Raw genomic sequence first — 17,832 nt, forward strand, 5'->3', positions numbered from 1 at the left:
TCTTGTAAAAAAAAAAAATACGAAGAGTAGTTCTCTCATCGGATCATTATGAGGATCAAGTGTTAATACACGTGAAATACTCAGAACAGAATGGGGGTGGTGGCTAGCCCACAGCACATGCGCCATAGCTGTTCGTTATTAATACTGTAAGTTATTATTAGACGAGGCTCTGGAGATGTTTCTGTCATCTTCTAAGGTAATAATATTAGTCAGATTAAGATATGGCTTACCCACCTTTCGAAATACTCTAATAATGAAGTGTTAGCTATTATTTTTATGTGTTTTTATGGTTGTGCAGTTTACAAAGTGTACACCCTGCAGTGTGGTAAGCATACTTGTCATCTCTGCTTTTCAGATTAGGAAGCTGAGGCTCAGGGAGGTGAAGTGACTGCTTAGAGGCAGAGTCAGGAGCTGAGCTTATGCTTGTCTTTTTTTTTTTTTTTTTTTTATCCTCACCCAAGGACATGTTCATTGATTTTAGAGAGAGAGGAAGGGGGAGAGAGAGAGAGAGAGACATAGACAGAAATATTGATCAGTTGCCTCCCGTATGCACCCTGACTGAGGATCAAACCCACAACCTAGGTATGTGCCCTGAGTGGGAATTGAACCCATAACCCCCTGGTGCATTGGACGACACCCAACCAACTGAGCCACCTGGCCAGGGCTCATTCTGTTTTATTGACTGTGCAGTTTCTTCTTCTCTGGGGCTGCAGGAAGTTATTTTATTTGCTGTCCCACTTCTTTGTCCTAAAGGCTCCCCACAGGTAGCATCTTACCCTAAATCAGGGCTTGTCAACCTCAGCACTATTTTTTTTTTATTAATTAATTTTTGTTACAGATGTTTCTCCTTTTCCCCCCACTGATTCCTCCCTCCCCCAACTTCAGCACTATTTATAATTTGGGCCAGATAATTCATAGTTGTTGTTGGGGGTGAGGGGGGGGGGCGCTTTCCTGTGCATTGCGGGATATATAGTAACATCCCTGGCCGGTACCTACTCAAAGCCAGTGGAAGCCCCCAGTTATGACAGCCAAACTGTCCCCAGACACTACAAAATGTTTCTTGGGTAGGTGGGGCACGGAGAGTGGGTGGGGTGGGAGAATCTGTTTTGGTTAAGAACTCCTGCCCTAGATTAAGGAAGAACAAGAGAAATGGGGGGGGGGGGGGGCAGGGGGCGGGGTTGGCTAGCACTGATCGGGCACTTAACTGTGTGTGTACCAGGTAAGTTGCAGATATTGTCTGCCTTTCACCTGCTCACCGACAGGGATTTTAGGAGTGTCCTCATTTTAGAGAAGGAGAGATACGAGGGCTCAGAGAAATAAAGAATAGAGCAGCCCTGGCTGGTTTGGCTCAGTGGTTAGAGCATCGGCCCGCTGATCAAAGAGTCACGGGTTCGATTCCGGCCAAGGAATCGTACCTCGGTTGCAGTTCAGTCCCCGGCTCTGGTCCGGGTTGTGTGAGAGGTAACCAGTCAATGTGTCTCTCTCACATGGATGTTTCTCTCTCTCTCTCCCTCCCTTCCTCCTTCCCACTCTATCTGAAGATAAATGGAAAAGTATCCTCGGGTGAGGATTAAAAAAAAAAAATAGCAGAAGGGGGATTCAAATTCAGGTCCATCTGGCAGCAAAGTCTGAGCCCTTTCCATCACTTCCTACACACAGTTTTCTGAAGGTTCATGGAGTTTTAGTTCTTTTTTGGAACCAAGAAAACCCACACAGTGAGGATTACATTGGTTTCCAAGTTATTTTGAGGTCACCAATATGAGTGTGTACCTATAAAAAGCAAAACAAAAGATCCTTTGCAGCAAACATAACTGAGTAAGCGGAGCATTATTCTGTTGATAGGGGTTTGGCCAAATTCTGGTGTAATTACACTTGAACTTTCTCAGACCTCAGAAGAGTGGCAAGGATTCCCATGTGGCAAAACATAATTTCATTGTCATCTTCCTGAAGTATTCCAAAAAGTATTTTCCCCATTACTTTTTAAAAAGAAAACAATTTTTTCTTTATTGATTTTAGAGACAGAGGAAGGGAAAGGGAGAGAGAGATGGAAACATCAATGAGAGAGAATACTGATTGGCCGACTCCTGCATGCCCCCCACTGGGGACCTGGCCCACAACCTGGGCATGTGCCCTGACCAGGAATCAAACGGCAACCTCTTGGTGCATGGATTGATGCTCAACCACTGAGCCACACCGGCTGGGCATTACTTTTTTATTTTTGTTAATCCTCCCCTGAGGATATATTTTTTTCCATTGATTTTTAGAGAGTGGAAGGGAGGAAGGGGGGGGGGGGGAGACAGAGAAGAAGAGAAACATCAGTGTGAAAGAGAAACATCAGTGTGAAAGAGACACATCAGTTGGTTGCCTCTAGGCCGGGATTAGACCTGCAACCCAGGCATGTGTCCTTGACTGGGGATTGAACCCGAGACCTTTTGTTATGTGGGCCGACACTAACCACTGAGACACACAGGCCAGGGTTCCCCTTTACTTTCCTATAAGGCTGCATCAATGTGGTTTAAATAAAAATATATTTACAGTACAGAAGCCAAGAAATGTGTATCTGAGACAATATACATTTTAATGCTCCTATTTTAATCTACTTTGTGTGCAGGAAATCTGAACAGATAATAGAATGTCATTTATTAGTGCAATAATTGCTTTTTAGAAATTATGGGAATCTTGATTAGAAGCAGAATATGGAACTGAATCGTTTGGTGTTGAGATAAACTCTTCAGGGGGACTTTAATATTGCGATGCAATTAGCTTCATGCGCACATCACTCCCGAGGCCCATTCCAGCATTTGTTCAGTTAATACAGTTCCATTTCTGATGCTTCTCAGTTCAGATCATTAATAAGTACTTAGACAGGTCTGCCTGTTAAGTGATTTTAAGGGAGAATTTATTTGAATCCTGTCAAAGCTATCTTAGTATGCCCTAGAAGATAGTGATATAAAGCATCGCCTGTTAAAAACGTCACCCAAAACAACCTATGAGATAATTTTCGACTATATTCCTTGAAGCAAGAAAGCACATTATAAAAATGAAATGTAGGTGTTGAACGTGTCATGGTCCCTTATGAAAATATGACAGCACTTCCCATGGTAAAAGTCAGTCCCAGAAATAATTTCTGCTGCTGGCCGGGAGCCCAGGCAGGTGTAGCTACAATACAGTGATTAGTGGATACTGAGCCTCACTCTCTGTTTTTTAAAGGCCCAAACTATCTTGTTAAATATAACCATGTCTGGGATCAAAACGATGTTTGGAAAATTATAACCATGAATTAAAAGAATGGAAGGGATGCAATTCTGCAGTTTTCAAATTTGGGTAAATAAGTCCATACCCAGTGATGTTTCTAGCAAAGGAAATAAATGGGGGAGATGGAAAATGAGAAGTTAAAGAGCTGTGGGTTTTTGTGAAACAACAGTACTATATAGGAAGCTATTTAAATCTCTTCTGTAAAGGCTGAGGGAGGGTGCTGTCTTTTTAAATTTCCTAATTCTAAGGTGCAGAGTTCCTGGTCCCTCCCCTCCCCGTGCTTTTGGGAGGAGTAAATGAGTTAAGGCATATTAAGCATTGAGCGCAGCTCCAGGCACACAGTGAGGACACAGTAAATAGTAGATACTATTAGTTCAGGCTCTTCCGGTGCAACTTTGAACCCATTGCCAACTAAAATCCACTGCCAAAATTCCGTGGGAGAGAACGAAGGCTTCTGGTTTCTGGTGAGCATAAACACACACCCAACTTGAAGATCTTAATATATTAAGTACTTAACAAGGTGGGGCATTTAGTCAGGGCCTGTGCAAAAGGGAAGCCGACTGAGTTCCCATGCCAAATTGACTCAGCACAATATTTGGGATTCTGGGGAGGTGAGGGCAGTAACAAGACGTTTTAAAGTCGGGGTGTCTGAAATGTTGTTCACGGGCACAGGAATTAATGGAGGATTTTCTTAAGAAACCTGTTTTGATTGACAGGCATTTCTGGGTGGAACTGAGAGCCTGATTTTTAACCAGTTGCCAGGTGATGGTATTGCTGCCCGTCCTGGACTGTGTTTTGCAAAACAAGGCTTTCTTTAAGGAGTCAAAAATCAAAGTCTGCCCCCTGGCCCTGCTTTTGTCCCCTGCCTGTGTTCCGCACCTGTTGCATGTGTGGTCAGAATAGCAGGGATTCTCATAACCCAGCTCCAGCCCTCCGCCAGGATCCCCGGTGACCCGGGCAAACACACACTCCTTCAGGGTCACGGGCAGGTTACTGACTCAGGGCTGCCAAAGCCCCACAATGATGTTTTCCTGCTCCAACACCCCCTCCTTCCCTTGCCTGCCCCAAACCCTGGCCTGATCTTGGAGCTGCTTAATAATAACAAAGCCAGCAGCAATGTGCGGCAAGACCAGTTTAAAGCAGAGTTGTTCTTCTTTGGCAATTACCTGACTTCAGAATGGGATTCACAGATTTGCAAAGCCCATGTGTGTGGAAACAAACCGCTTCTTGTGAATGTTTATTAAAAACAGACCCCCTCACGAAGAGGTGACTGGAAAATTAAATGAGCGACAGCCTGGAGTTCTTTGCCCCCATTCTAACGTTTGGAGGCATATAAATGATATTTAATGAAATATCTATACGCGCGCTCACATGCGCATGCGCACACGCTCGCAGCACAGAATCTGGTTCTAATTACTTGTACTTTAGTTGAACTTTGGCGTTTCCTTTGACTTTCTCCCTAATGTATGTGAGCTGTGGGCCTTGCAATCCTGCAGTGAATCCACAGAAAAAGAGGGGGAAAAAATCCAGACCGGCCCTCTTTGGTGCCAACAAAAATGAAGCCCAACTGAATGTTTTGACCAAATGCAACACTTTGCTATTCTCCCTTAATTAGCTGAAATTACTCCCTCCCACCGGGTCTGGAGCGCTGGGCTCAAAATTCCCTGGGGGCTGTGCAGGAAATGCCTTTTGCTTTACAACTCTTTTTTTCTTTTAAGGCTCAGCTGCCCAGAGAGTGCATTAAAATACTGTCTTAATCATGGAAGGTTCTAGTAAAAAGGCAGGGTTTTCATAATGCAAGATGCCTGCCTCTAATCAGGCCCAACATAAAATCCTGAAATCTGTCAACATGGTTTAGCCAGCAGTAAATTAGTTCTCACAAAGAAAAAAAAATTGTATACTGAGCTCTCTTAAAAATGGTATCTGCTACTTAATCTAACCTTTAGAAAAATGCCAAGCATGTTAGGAATTGTGAAGGGAGCTATTGTTGAAGGCTTTCTGTGTGTTTAAATGACACTCAGGTGTGTTGTAACAACAAGGACATTTATACTGTGTTTTCTCAGGTGAGTTAAGTTTGTAAGTGCCAAGTCCTCTTAACAGGCATCAGCATTACATTTTTTTTTTTTCTTTTAAATTTGGGGAATGAATTAACCCCCACAGTCGTTGCGGTGTTTAAGATAGCTGTGTCCCTGGGAGGGCTGCTCTGCGCCATCTCTGTTGGTGGAGATTTTGTTTAGTTTTTGTTTTGTCTACAAACAACCTCTGAGTTTGAAGTCCTTCAGAGCAGTACTTCTCAAAATGCCATCTGTGAATCGATGTCCTTTCCTAAACTGCCTGTGGCCAGTCCACAGTTAAGTGCAGAAATTGAGAGCAACTGTTTGGAAACTTTTACAGCAATTGGACAGAGTGATTTCGTCCACTAACATTTTTGTCTAAGTTGGAGCTTGTGTGTGTGTGTGCGTACACCTTTTTCTAGAGATCCATTTTGTTTATATATATTCTAAGGATTTGTTTTATTGAATTTTATCAATTTGTGATGGATGTAGGGTGAGAGGATAAGAAATGGTCCTTTACCATAGATAGAATGAAAATAACTAATTTAAAGCAAATGCCTGCCCCCCTCCCCAGCCCCCAGGAATTCTGTTGCTGGTCTGGACCACACCTTGAGGAGCATTGATTTAGAGGTTAACAAGACCTGTAATGCATTTTTATACAAGGAAAGCTTTGTTTTCCTTAGTGTCAGTCATCTCTCTGTTGCAGGGATGGAGGGGTTTAAAATATGGGCTGGAAGCTTGTGTCTGTCTCTGCAGGTTTGTCTCCTTTGCATGTGTGCAGCCCGGAGAAGCCCCCTCAGCACCTCTGGTGCTGACTCTGCTCTGGGTAGGGACCCACGGAGCCAGGCAGAAGTTCCTCTGTCTTGGCCATTCCCTGATGATGCAAGGCAGCCCATCTGGTGAGCAGTTTAGATGCCACATCGGAGGCTGCTGCTTGCCTGGGATGCAATCACCAAAGAGCACTGAATAAGACAATAAGTGAGAAAGGAAATAAATAAAAAGCAGGAGGCAAAAAGCAGATCCGAATTACTCCTCAAAGGCTGCTCCCCCAAACTGAAATCACATCAGGATGGCTGGAGTGCGGTTGTTTGATTGAATGACACAAGCCTCTTTTCCCCCTGGGAAGTCTACAAACTGCTTTTTTTGGCCTGCCTGAGCTCGCTGAATGAGCTAATACAGGACACATTGTCTGCTGAGCCTGCAGAGTTTTCCAGCAAAAATTTTATCATTCCATAGACTGATTGAGCTTGCCTGGAATAAGGAACAAAATGTTTGAGGCCTCTCAAGGGCATTTGATGAATCTTACTCTAATTTAAAGGGACTAATAGATTATCGATTTAAGCAGGATGACAGTGAACAGATCAATGGCCAACTCTGTAGCTACCTTAAATACCAAAATGACTAGTGAAAGGGAGCCATTAGGCTGTCTGCTCCCCTTGTTTCCCACAGTCTTTAGTGGGGGTGGGGGTGGGGGTGGGCAAAAGGGGAAGAGGAGCACTAATAAACTTTGCCAAAGTATTTTGCCACATTATCAAAAAGGCCAGAGGTTGCATTAAGTAGGAATCTGCTTTTATACTGATGCCATATCCTGGCTGTAATTCTAGAACTTGCTGTGGCGTGTTTGTTTAAGACTAGCTTCGGCAGTCTGACTAGACCACTGAGACTTTTTCTTTTTCTTTCTTTTTGCATTTTCAGTGTTATAGGCTACACAGAGGAAAAATAAAGGAACATAGATTACCAATTTGGAGGGTGATATTTAGATATATGACATCACAAGTATTTAATTCTTTACTACCAATGGGAAATTTCTTTTCTGAAGACGATTATTTCTTGTCACATATAAGACTTTTCTGTTTATGTTTGTGTGGGGTTCATTTATGGCATTCATAGGATTCAAATTCAAACCATAATAGAAGGAATCAATTTATCCTTCAAAACATACCCTGGTCATCTCATCTGGGAAGACTCCCTTGATTTCTCCTGGGCTGGATAAAGCTTGAAACCTTCTTTGTTATTATAATACCAGTGGTTCCCAAATTGCTGCAATTTGGATTCACCTGGGAATATATTTATATATTTTAAACATGCTCATGCCTGGCTTCCACTCCCAGACATACTGGCATAATGGGTCTGGGATACAACCTGTGCATTAGGATGGTTGAAAACTCCCCAGGTAGTTCTAATATATAGCCAAGTTTGGGAACTACTGTTCTAAACTCATCAGGGTTAAGGAATTATACTATGCACTGTCCATGGCATATAACATAATGCTTGGCATGTTAGAGTCACTCAGCAAAAATAAACGATTAAAGATGTGAACGTCCATTGTCCAGATAGGGGAAAGTTCACAGCATTGCAGGTGAAATCACACCGCCTTAATAAAAGTCCAGGGCCCTCACAATTGATGGCTTATAATAGAACCTTTCCATTCACAGCAGCTATTCAGGAAGAGGCTTCTAGATTCATTCATTGGTTATGAGTGCCTCTCCTCCATAGAAAAAGTCTTTTTCTAACCTTTGTAAAATGTCTGGGGATTTTTGAGGTCTCCCCCACCCCTTTTTTTTTTTTATCCTCACCCGAGGACATTTTTTATTTTTTGTTCAGATAGAGTGGGAGAGAGAGGAAGAGAGAGAGAGAGAAAAACATCGATGTGAAAGGGATACATCGAGTGGTTGCCACCTTCATGACCCAACCAGGGCCGGGGACAAACTGCAACCGAGGTACATGCCCTTAGTGGGAATCGAACCCGGGTCTCTCTGGACCGCAGGCCGACGCTCTAACCGCTGAGCCAAACCTGCCAGGGCAGGTCTCCCCCCTTTTTTTTCGTACTTTGCCCCAAGTTTCTTGGGTTTTAAATCAGCCGCAGTTCTGTTTCCTCTCTTTGGGAGGGTGACATGCTGGACTCCCCTGAGTCCATGTATTTGAAGTGGCATATTTATGGAAATTACCACCCACTTTTGAAATTCAGGGCATAGCTCGGACAGCTGAATCTAGCCCTAACAATTCTATTTACAACTTCCCTGGTCAAGTCAGATTAGCTGTTCTGCATGAGAAAGTAGAACATCAGCCTCTCCCCCAACACATGGCTTCTGTAGAGAACACAATGCAGGGCTGAGCACAGTGGTGACCGTCCGTGCTGTCAGAGCTGGGAAGCACTTGGGTAGAAGTTGAGGCACAGGTACACCCAATCCAAAAGTTCTGCGAGGCATCTAGGGAAGGACTCATATCACTGGTTTTAGGAGTGTTAATTGACAGCCTTTCTAGAATTTAACTTAACATGAATAAAAACTAACGAAACATTTTTAAATATTTGGAATAACTCCACTTCTGAGAATGTGTCCTAAGGGAATCGAGATGTGCTGAGTTTAGCCACAAAGATCTTCATCCACGTGGGATGTTTCGTGGAGAAATGTTTTTTGACAAGGAAGTAAACTCCTGACAGCAAAAGTTAAACAGACTAAGTCCCAGATAGAATCTACAGTATAATTCCATTTTAGTAAACAAGCCAAAAAGATGTATATGCATAGAAAAATGATCTGGAAGGCATATGCCAAGATGACAACAGTGATTTTTTTTTTTTTTTTGAGTGAAAGGATTGTGGATGATCCTGTGGTGTTTTTGTTTGTTTATTTGAACAGAGCACTATATTATTTTGTACTTTTAACAAGTATCATTTTTTTTCTTGATGTCATTATTGCTCATTTGCTTTTAGTAAAGCTGATTAGTATGAGGAATGCTTTTTTATTTACAGCCTAATAAGTGATCTAATGAGCTTTAGGGACATTTCAGATGCCAACCCATCTGTAGAACACTTGACATCATTGTGCCAAGCTGTACAGAGTAAGGACTTTCTTCATCCAGATACTGAGGTTCTCACCAGGGAAGGCTCTCATAGGTTTATCTGCTAGACTCATGCTACTCGAATGAATTCATCCCAAGATTCTTCTGAATTATAAAAATTCTATAATAGCTGATTCTATTCCAAAGAGATACTTAATTTTTTACATAAGCAAACGAGTATATGAAAGCCATTTGATTTCCAGTTTTATAATTTGACGACTTAGAGGGGCACATAGTGTTTGTAATAAATAAGAAAAAGTTTATTAATTCAACAAATATTTATTGATCACTTACCTACTGTGTTTCAGGACCTCTTCTAGGCCTGCAACATGGTTGTAAACAAGGTAGATAAGTTCTTTGGCCTCCTGAAACCCATACTTGAGGGTGTGGCAGAGGTATGATGTAAAATCGTACACAAACTTTCTAAAGGTAGAACTCATTAGAGGGTTTTATAGAAAATAAAATAAAACAGTAGGATATGGTGACCAGGAGTGAGGAATGAGGTAGGGCATTTTACTTAGAGGAGTCATGTCTTCGAAGGTGGCATTTCTTCTAACATCTAAGAGATGAAAAGGAACCAGAGATGTGAAGGTCTGAGAATTTCCAGGTAGGGGAAATGATTCATATTCAATTGCCTTAAGATGGTATTCGAGCTTGGCCTATTCAAGAAATAGAATAGAGGCCAAATGTTTAGAAGTCAATAAATTAAGAGAATTATTGATGTTGTTAATGGACCATATCATAGAGAGCTTCGTAGAACATAGCAAGGAGTTGGGCTGTGATCTAATTGGTGATTGTCAGAGTTTTAGCCAGATAAGTGAGAAGGATTGATTTTAACTTTTTGAACAGTTATCTTACTGCTTGTTTGAAGAATGGACTCCAGTGTAGAGGAGTAGGTACAGTGAAGAGGCTATTGCAGTAGTTGAGGTGAATTCCTAGCCTTTTGTGGCAGCAGGATTGCGAGATGAGGATTGATTAGCAGTGTGTCTCGTGAGTGAGTTGACTCGAAAGTTTGGCTATAGGACAATTCAGTCACCAGAATATCTAATCTTCTGTATGTTGTCAAGTGATTTGGAGGTTGGAAGACTGTGGAGCATTTTTTGATCACTTTTAATCACTCCTTTCCCCATAGCCATCATACTTTATGAGCATTTTTGCCTGTGATAGGAATAGGGCCAGGCTTTGTACATGGAATCCAGAGAGTAGGGCTTGGAGAAGACTTGGGTCTTAAGTTCTATGAATTCCTATTTCCCATGGAATTGGGGTGGTTAAACAATGAAATGGGGGCATTACGTATTTTAAAATCTAGACTAAAAAGTAACATGACTCTGTGCCATTGTCAGCGCAAAGCAGTGCTCCTCAGACATTAATTGTACATTTGGTCTTCTGGGGGTTTTGTTAAAATGCAGATTCTGATTCCATAGGCTTGAGCTGGGGGCATGACACTATGTTTTCTACCAAGTTCTGAAGTGATGCTGATGCTGCAGGTCCAGGGAGCCGTCTTTGAGCAGCAAAGGTCCTGCCAGTGTTATTACTGATGAAGATGGGTTATGGACGCTTGCCAGAGGCCCTCCCCATGTGCTTGCTGGATGGCAACTTTGGACAAGTTCTTCATTTGGCCTCAGGAAGTTTGCTTGTGGTTCAATGAGCAACTGGCTCGAACAGGTTATTTCGGAGACCCTAACTGAGTCAGAAGCTAGCGGAAGAGGAGGAAGAGCCTGGGTCTGCAGTACGATCTGACTCTGTGTCTGGGTTCGACCACGGCCCTGTTGACCTCGGCAAGTCACTGCGCCGCTGACTCTGTTTCTCTTGAGGGTAAAATGGTGATAAAATCATCTCCCTCGCAATGAGAGAGACATACGGGATTGCTTTGTAAACTGTCGAGCACCCCATAAGTGTCAGCATTTATCCCGGCTGCGGTGCCTACCGTGACGACTGGTTTTGTGGGCCTCTCTTTGCTAGTGTTATTGCTGGATCTGGGGGCAGGGGCCTAGGAGTTCACTGGTGAAACAGAAATGAACTGAAATCCATTTTCTCTTTCTCTCCCCCCCACCCCATCTCCCTTGTAGCGATTGAAACACAGAGCACCAGCTCTGAGGAACTCGTCCCGAGCCCTCCGTCTCCACTTCCTCCCCCTCGCGTGTACAAACCCTGCTTCGTCTGCCAGGACAAATCCTCGGGGTACCACTATGGGGTCAGCGCCTGTGAGGGCTGTAAGGTGAGTACCCACAGCTCTGAGCCTGGTGCACGCTCAGTCTCCCCGTGCTCCGCCAGGTTGACCGCCCAGCTCCAGAAGTGGGCTGCTTTGGCATCTGTAACATCACCTTCAATCAGGGTGGTGGCCACGGCTGCACCAAACAGTTCCACTTCTTACTTATATCTCATTAGTGAAAAATTCAGGAACTTCTGCAGATGACTGATGGGGGCCAAATGTTCTAGGACCCTTAAAATAACACAGAACAGTCCTTTTCAGGTCACAAGTGCCTTTTGAAGGAGTTCTGAAAAGCATCCTCCTGTTTCTCTTTAAAACGTGCCGTCTGGTGTCTCTGTAGTTTTATTTTATTTTTAAATATGACTGACAAGCCACTGAATCAACTTGCAGAGAATCCAAGGTTGAAATTGGGATTTATCTTCTGGCTGTTTCCTCAGCCCGATGGCCTTTGAATTACAGCCTGTAGGGACTTGCTACTGTATGTATGTCATAAATTCAGGGGGACCGGATTTAAAATTCCAGCCTCCAGAGTAGTGGAGGCTGAACATGTGTCAGGGAGGATATGGCTGCTTTGAATCAAGCTGGACAATTGTTATCAAGTCCAACAGGCTTAATTGAGTGAAAGAGCTTTTTTTTTTTAAGAGAAAAAAGAAACAAAGAATGACTTCACAGGCAAATCCTACTCATCCATAGACAATTTTTCAAAGGAACTATGGCTGTCTTGAGCCAGCCCTTCCCTAGATATACAGCTTCTTTATGTTCTCTCCGATGCATGTTCAGGTCTGTAGTTGATATACCTAAATTGCATGATGCATTGGTGATCGTAAACATGTTGGAATAATCTTCCAGGTGCTCCCATCAGGTGCTTCGTGGCATTTTGTATTTGGTTTAGCGGAGTTAGCACTTGCTGTTCCTGTGTGTGTATTGGTTAGTCACTGTTGTGTAACAAACCATCCTAAACCTGAGTGGCCTGAAACAGTAACTTTATTTAGCCTACAATTCTCTGGGCCAGCACTTTAGGCCAGGCTCCTCTGCGTGCCTCATCTGGTCTTAGCTGGGCTCCGTTGTGTATCTCTGATCAGCTGCGGGTTAGCTAGTTGGCTCTGCTTCCGAGGGTAGTAGTGCCTGTTGTCTGGGGGCTCTCCGCTCAGCTCTCCTCCATGTGGTCTCTCCTCCCATTGGGCTGGTCCTGGCTATTGGCATAAGCAGAGTTCCAGAAGGGAGACTGGGAACATAAGGTCTCCGACGGCCCAGGCTCAGAGGTGGCACATTGTTCTGACACATTCCACTGGCCAAAGCAAGTCATAAGGCCAGTCCATACCCAAGAGGTAGGAACATAAACTCAATTTCTTAATTTGAGGAGCTGCAAAGTCACATTATAAGAAGCAGGAATCCAGGGGGCAGGAAAATATAGTAGGTACTTAAAGATGTAGGTTGAACAAACACATACATGCCACTCAGCCCCTCAGTGAAACTATGTGTGTTTCCCCTTCTTTCATATCATTTGAATAAACAGGTATACTTTTACTGGGTAAGGCCAGTTTGGGGAAAATCATTAAGGACTCTGCCTCTGGGATTGTGTTGGTTGTTTTAAGGGAATTTCCATTTCCTTCGGTAGCTTCAGGAAAGTGAACACAGCAATCAGCTGGCAGCTGGATAAAAAGCAAAACATTTGTGCATCTAATTATTGCTTTAATATTGGTAACCTCTAGCGGAATCTAAATTCATCCCGAGATTTGGGAAGGCTTCAGAATACCAGTTGACTTTGTCCAATAAATAATTTGTTGTGCAATATTAAAATAATTTTCTAACACTCATTTGAAAGTTGAATGAAAAGACACTTCTTTAGCTCTGGCCGGTTTGGCTCAGCGGGTTAGAGCGTCGGCCTGCGGTCCAGACAGACCCGGGTTCGGTTCCCGCTAAGGGCACGTACCTCGGTTGCAGTTTGTCCCCGGCCCTGGATGGGTTGTGCGGGTGGCAACCACTCGATGTGTCCCTTTCACGTCGATGTTTCTCTCTCTCTCTTTTCTCTCTTCTCCCTCATACTCTATCTGAACAAAAAATGGAAAAATGTCCTTGGGTGAGGATAAAAAAAAAAAACAAAAACACTTTTTTATTTCAAAAACTTTTAAGTCATCTCATGTCCAGAAATCTTAATGAGGGTATAACTCAGCTTACCTGCTCCCATTATGTCCTGGGAAAGAAATTATCCAGTATGTCTCTTCTCCTGCCACATTCCAGGCCCCACATATTAAGCTGTTTCACAATCTGCGTGGTACAAACTGTTTTAATCAGCCTTTAGCTAATTCCCTGAATCTCTTGTTTTAATTTAGGATTGTGACTCCTTTTAGGAAAACCCCCAATAAAAACAAAGTTCATACCAGCACAAGCAACTCTGACAAACTTGGTTAAGCTGTTCAAAGTCATGTTATGATCAATCTTCTTAACAGAAGTAGAAGCTCAGTAAGGTCGGATGAGCTCATCAGCCATTTAGTTGTCAGATCTGAGGATTTTTGCCTTGTGGGTGGGTCTCTGAAAATGGGGACTGCCTTTTCCCTTGGGTAAAGACTGGTCAGCCTCTTAGTTTGCTGGGAAAATACAGTGACAGAAGCCACAGAACTGAAAAACATGAGAATGCAAAAGTATAATGTAATACCCAAAGAACAAAAACAACTTTGATGATCATTTTTAAAACTCACCAATACAGTGCAGAATTCATTGTATGAAAAAGTACAAAATTAAAGCAACCATAGTTCCACCCTAGGAGAAAACCCCTACTAACCCCGTTTTTCTCTGTGCATGGGATGTTGCTTTTTTTGTTTTTCATAAAAGTAGAATTTTACCTTGCCCACTGGTTTTAACCTGGTTTTTAATAATCTTTCATGGCCAAAATTTAAGCTGCATAGTTTTTATGGTTATATTATTAATGTAGTGGTTTATGGTTATATCATAACTTATTTAACTAATCAGCTATTGTTGTACAGTGTTTCTCTGTTATAACTAATGCTTTAATGTATAGACTTGAAGTATGTATCTGGTCATTTCCTTGGGATAAATTAGTACAAGTAAAATTTTTAGGTCGTTGGCTTTATACCGTTTTAAGGCTTTTGATACAAATGCCTGGAATGCCCTCTAGAAAAGGTATATAAATTTAAGCTCTGTTCATCTGTAAATGCTAATCTTATTGGAAACCATTTATTAGGAATTTCTCCCTTGTGATAATGAGGTAATGAGTCAAGAAACAACTTCTGTTCTGGAATTCTGCCTATATTTAATTTGGTTGTCCATACTGGCTCCTACGCTTGATACTATTTTGGGCTACCAGCATCTGGGCCCCTGGTGGACTTGTAAGGGCCGAGCAGAGTCTAAAGCAGGACTCCCAAACAGAACCCAGTTAAGAATTTTAAGAAGTAATGGCCTTCTTAAAGAAGTGGCTTCTGCCTGTCATTAGCAGGGTGACCTTGTTGATTATTGTTTGGGGAAGAGAACGTTCTGGCTTTTTAGGAACCGGGCAGTCTCAGCCTCAGAGTTGAATTAATAGAGTGTGGTCCACCCCATGGAATGGCCAGTGGCTGCAGTGTTGACACAGCATCACCCAGGCAACATAACCAGTGGATGTACCATAGGGATGCCCCGTTTTGGGGATTTCCAGCTAAGCAATGACAATGTTTTGTAGAGGACAAACAAGGACAGAGAGTACCTAAAATGAACATGTGGTGTGGTTAGCCAACAGGCTTGAATAATATAAAGTAATAAAACTTATTTTCATGTAAGAAACAGTCTCATTGCTCATCGCTAGAATTTGTATACAGTTTTGGCCTTCATCATATTTTTTCCATTTTGTAGCTTTTAAGGAGTCTGGAGTGAGAATACCAGGGCCTGACTCCTAGCTAGACACTTGCTAGCTTTGTGACTTTGGGAAAGTATTTGTAACTCAGTGTCTCTCTTTTCTCATTTAGAAAAATGGAGATAGTAATACTGTGAGGATACAGTGAATGACTATAAAGCATATAGAATTATACCTAGCACATACTAAGTGATATATGTGCTTAGTTATCGTTTGTGTTGTCATTAACTTCTAATGGCTTTCGCACACACTGCTGGAACGTCAGTTATAATCTTAGTATTAGTTCTTGTAATGTTCTTTCAGCAATTCCCATTCCTTTACACTAAACTGAGCACTCTTTCCTTCAAGACTCAGCTTAAAACCCGCCCTTGCTGGTTTGGCTCAGCGGTTAAAGCATCAGCCTGCAGTCCAGAGAGACTCGGGTTCAGTTCCCACTCGGCACGTATCTCGGTTGTGGTTTGGCCCTGGCCCTGGTTGGGTTGTGTGGGTGGCAGCCACTTGATGTGTCCCTTTCACATCGATGTTCCCCTCTCTCTCTCTCTCTCTCTCCCTCTCTCTCTCTCTCTCTCTCTCTCTCTCTCTCTCTCCCCCATTCCCATTCCCATTCCCATTCTACCTGAACACAAAATAAAAAATTTCCTCAGGTGAGGATTTAAAAAAAAAAAAAAAAAGACTCAGCTTAAGACCCAACCACTCTAGGGACTCGTCCCTGATTATCTAGTAAAGGGGTTGGCAAACTGTTCCTGTAAAGAGCCACGCAGTCAATATTCCAGGCTCTGAAGGTAATGTGACCTCTGCAGCTATTCAGCCACTGCAGCATGAAAGGAGCCACAGACAGTATGTAAAAGAATGGGCATGGCTGTGTTCCAATAAAACTTTATAAAAACAAGCAGTGGGTCACTTTTGGCTCTTGGGCCTAGTTTCCGGGCCTCTGCAAAAGTATATGGTGGTGTGTCATTTCTTACAGTTTCTGAAACTCACAACTGTGAGTCCAAAGCCCTCATGCACAGGTGGCAGGCCAGCTGGTTGGTGCTGGTGGACTGCACTTTTGGGGCTGTGCCCACTGCCCACCTGCTTCGGAAGAGTTGATGTCCTGCCCAGGGCTCCACGGTGGGAGCTTCAAGACCACTCTCCCTCTTCCTCTGTGTTCTCACTCAATTCCCACTTATCTCCCGGTCAGAGAAATTGGTAATTTTCTTATAAGTGAGCTACTTTCAAAAGCACTTGGCATCTGCCCTGGCCGGTGGTGCTCAGTGGTTAGAGTGTCGGCCTGTCCACCGAAGGGTCAAGGGCATATATCTAGGTTTGAGCCCCAGCCCCTGTTGGGGATTGTGCAGGAGGCAACCAATTAATGTGTGTCTCTCACATTCGTCCCCCTTCCTGTCCCCCTTCTACTCTCTAAAAAATCAATGGAAAAAATACCCTTGGGTGAGGATTAACAACAACAACAAAGCACCTGGCATCTTACTTTGGAGTGGTTTTGGGAATGCAGTCTATGAGCTGCTCTATCAGTTAGCTTTTCCTGCTTAACAAATAACCTAAATACTTGTTGGATTAAAACAATAGACATGTATTATTTGCTGTAATTCTGTGGGGTTTTTTTGTCTGGGCTGGCTTGGCTTGGGCCAGGCGGTCTAGGATGGCCTCACTCACATGACTGGGGCTTTGGCAGGATGGCTGTATCCTCTTCCCATGTGTTGCACCTCATCCATTAGCTTAGCCTGGACTTGTTCACACAGTGGTGGATGGGTTCCCATCAGTAAGAAAAGACATCACCAATGTGCAGACCCGTGGTTGCATCACATTTGCTCATGTCCCATTGGCCAAACCAATTACATAGTCAAGTCTAGATCCAGTGGGTGGGGAAATAGATCGCATCCCTTAAGAGGAAAAGTGGCAAAGTCATTTTGCAACAGGGTGCATATTACCAGAGCTGGCATTTGATTATTACTGTCTTCGAGTCCCCGGTTTCATGGGTATGTCTCTTTGGACAACTCTGTTCACCATTCCGTCATCCTTCAGCATATATTTATGGAACACCTACTAAGGTTCAGAGCCTGTCACAGGTGCTGGAGATACAACAGTGAACACGATAGACAAGTTTCTCCTGGAACTTTCTGTCTTGTACAAGAGGGCAGATAATAAACAATTCAGAGTTGGAAGGAAATGAACAGAAAGGTCAGATAAAGAATGATTGAAGGATTCCTGATTTGATAGAGGGTCAGGCGAGGTCTTATGGCTGAGAAGGAACCAGCTGTGTGAATAATACAGGAAAGCATTTTAGGTCAGAAACTGAACCCTGGATTCTAGGGCCATTTCTTCTTCTATGGGCTGTGTCCATTGACTTGTCTGAGCCTCAGCAAATCTGCAAAACGAAAGCAAATCCACAAGTTTGAACCCAGTGCTACGCCAAATAGGAACACTAAGACAGTGAGCCCAATAACCGAACTGATTTCTTCTTCGGAATGGCTCATGGTGCATGGGAATCTCTGGTGTTTGCAAGTTTGGCGGGGGGAGGTGGTGGGAACTGCCCTTGTTGGATACCTACTGTAACCCAGGCATTTGGGCATTTTATACCCACATTTTATTTAATTTTCACAACAGCCCTGTAGGGGGTAGGCTTT

At 43.1% G+C, this 17,832-nt stretch overlaps 1 protein-coding gene across 1 annotated transcript in view; it reads left to right on the plus strand.

Annotated features, from left to right (window-relative positions):
* RARB (retinoic acid receptor beta) overlaps positions 1–17,832 on the plus strand; it is a 168,650-nt gene that overhangs the window by 22,640 nt on the left and 128,178 nt on the right. Inside the window, exon 2 of the mRNA XM_036267428.1 lies at positions 11,219–11,367. Coding sequence (XP_036123321.1) covers positions 11,219–11,367 — 149 coding nt within the window. The remainder of the gene's footprint in view (positions 1–11,218; positions 11,368–17,832) is intronic.

The sequence above is a fragment of the Molossus molossus genome, unplaced genomic scaffold (genome assembly GCF_014108415.1).
Source record: "Molossus molossus isolate mMolMol1 unplaced genomic scaffold, mMolMol1.p scaffold_m16_p_18, whole genome shotgun sequence".
NCBI lineage: Eukaryota > Metazoa > Chordata > Mammalia > Chiroptera > Molossidae > Molossus > Molossus molossus.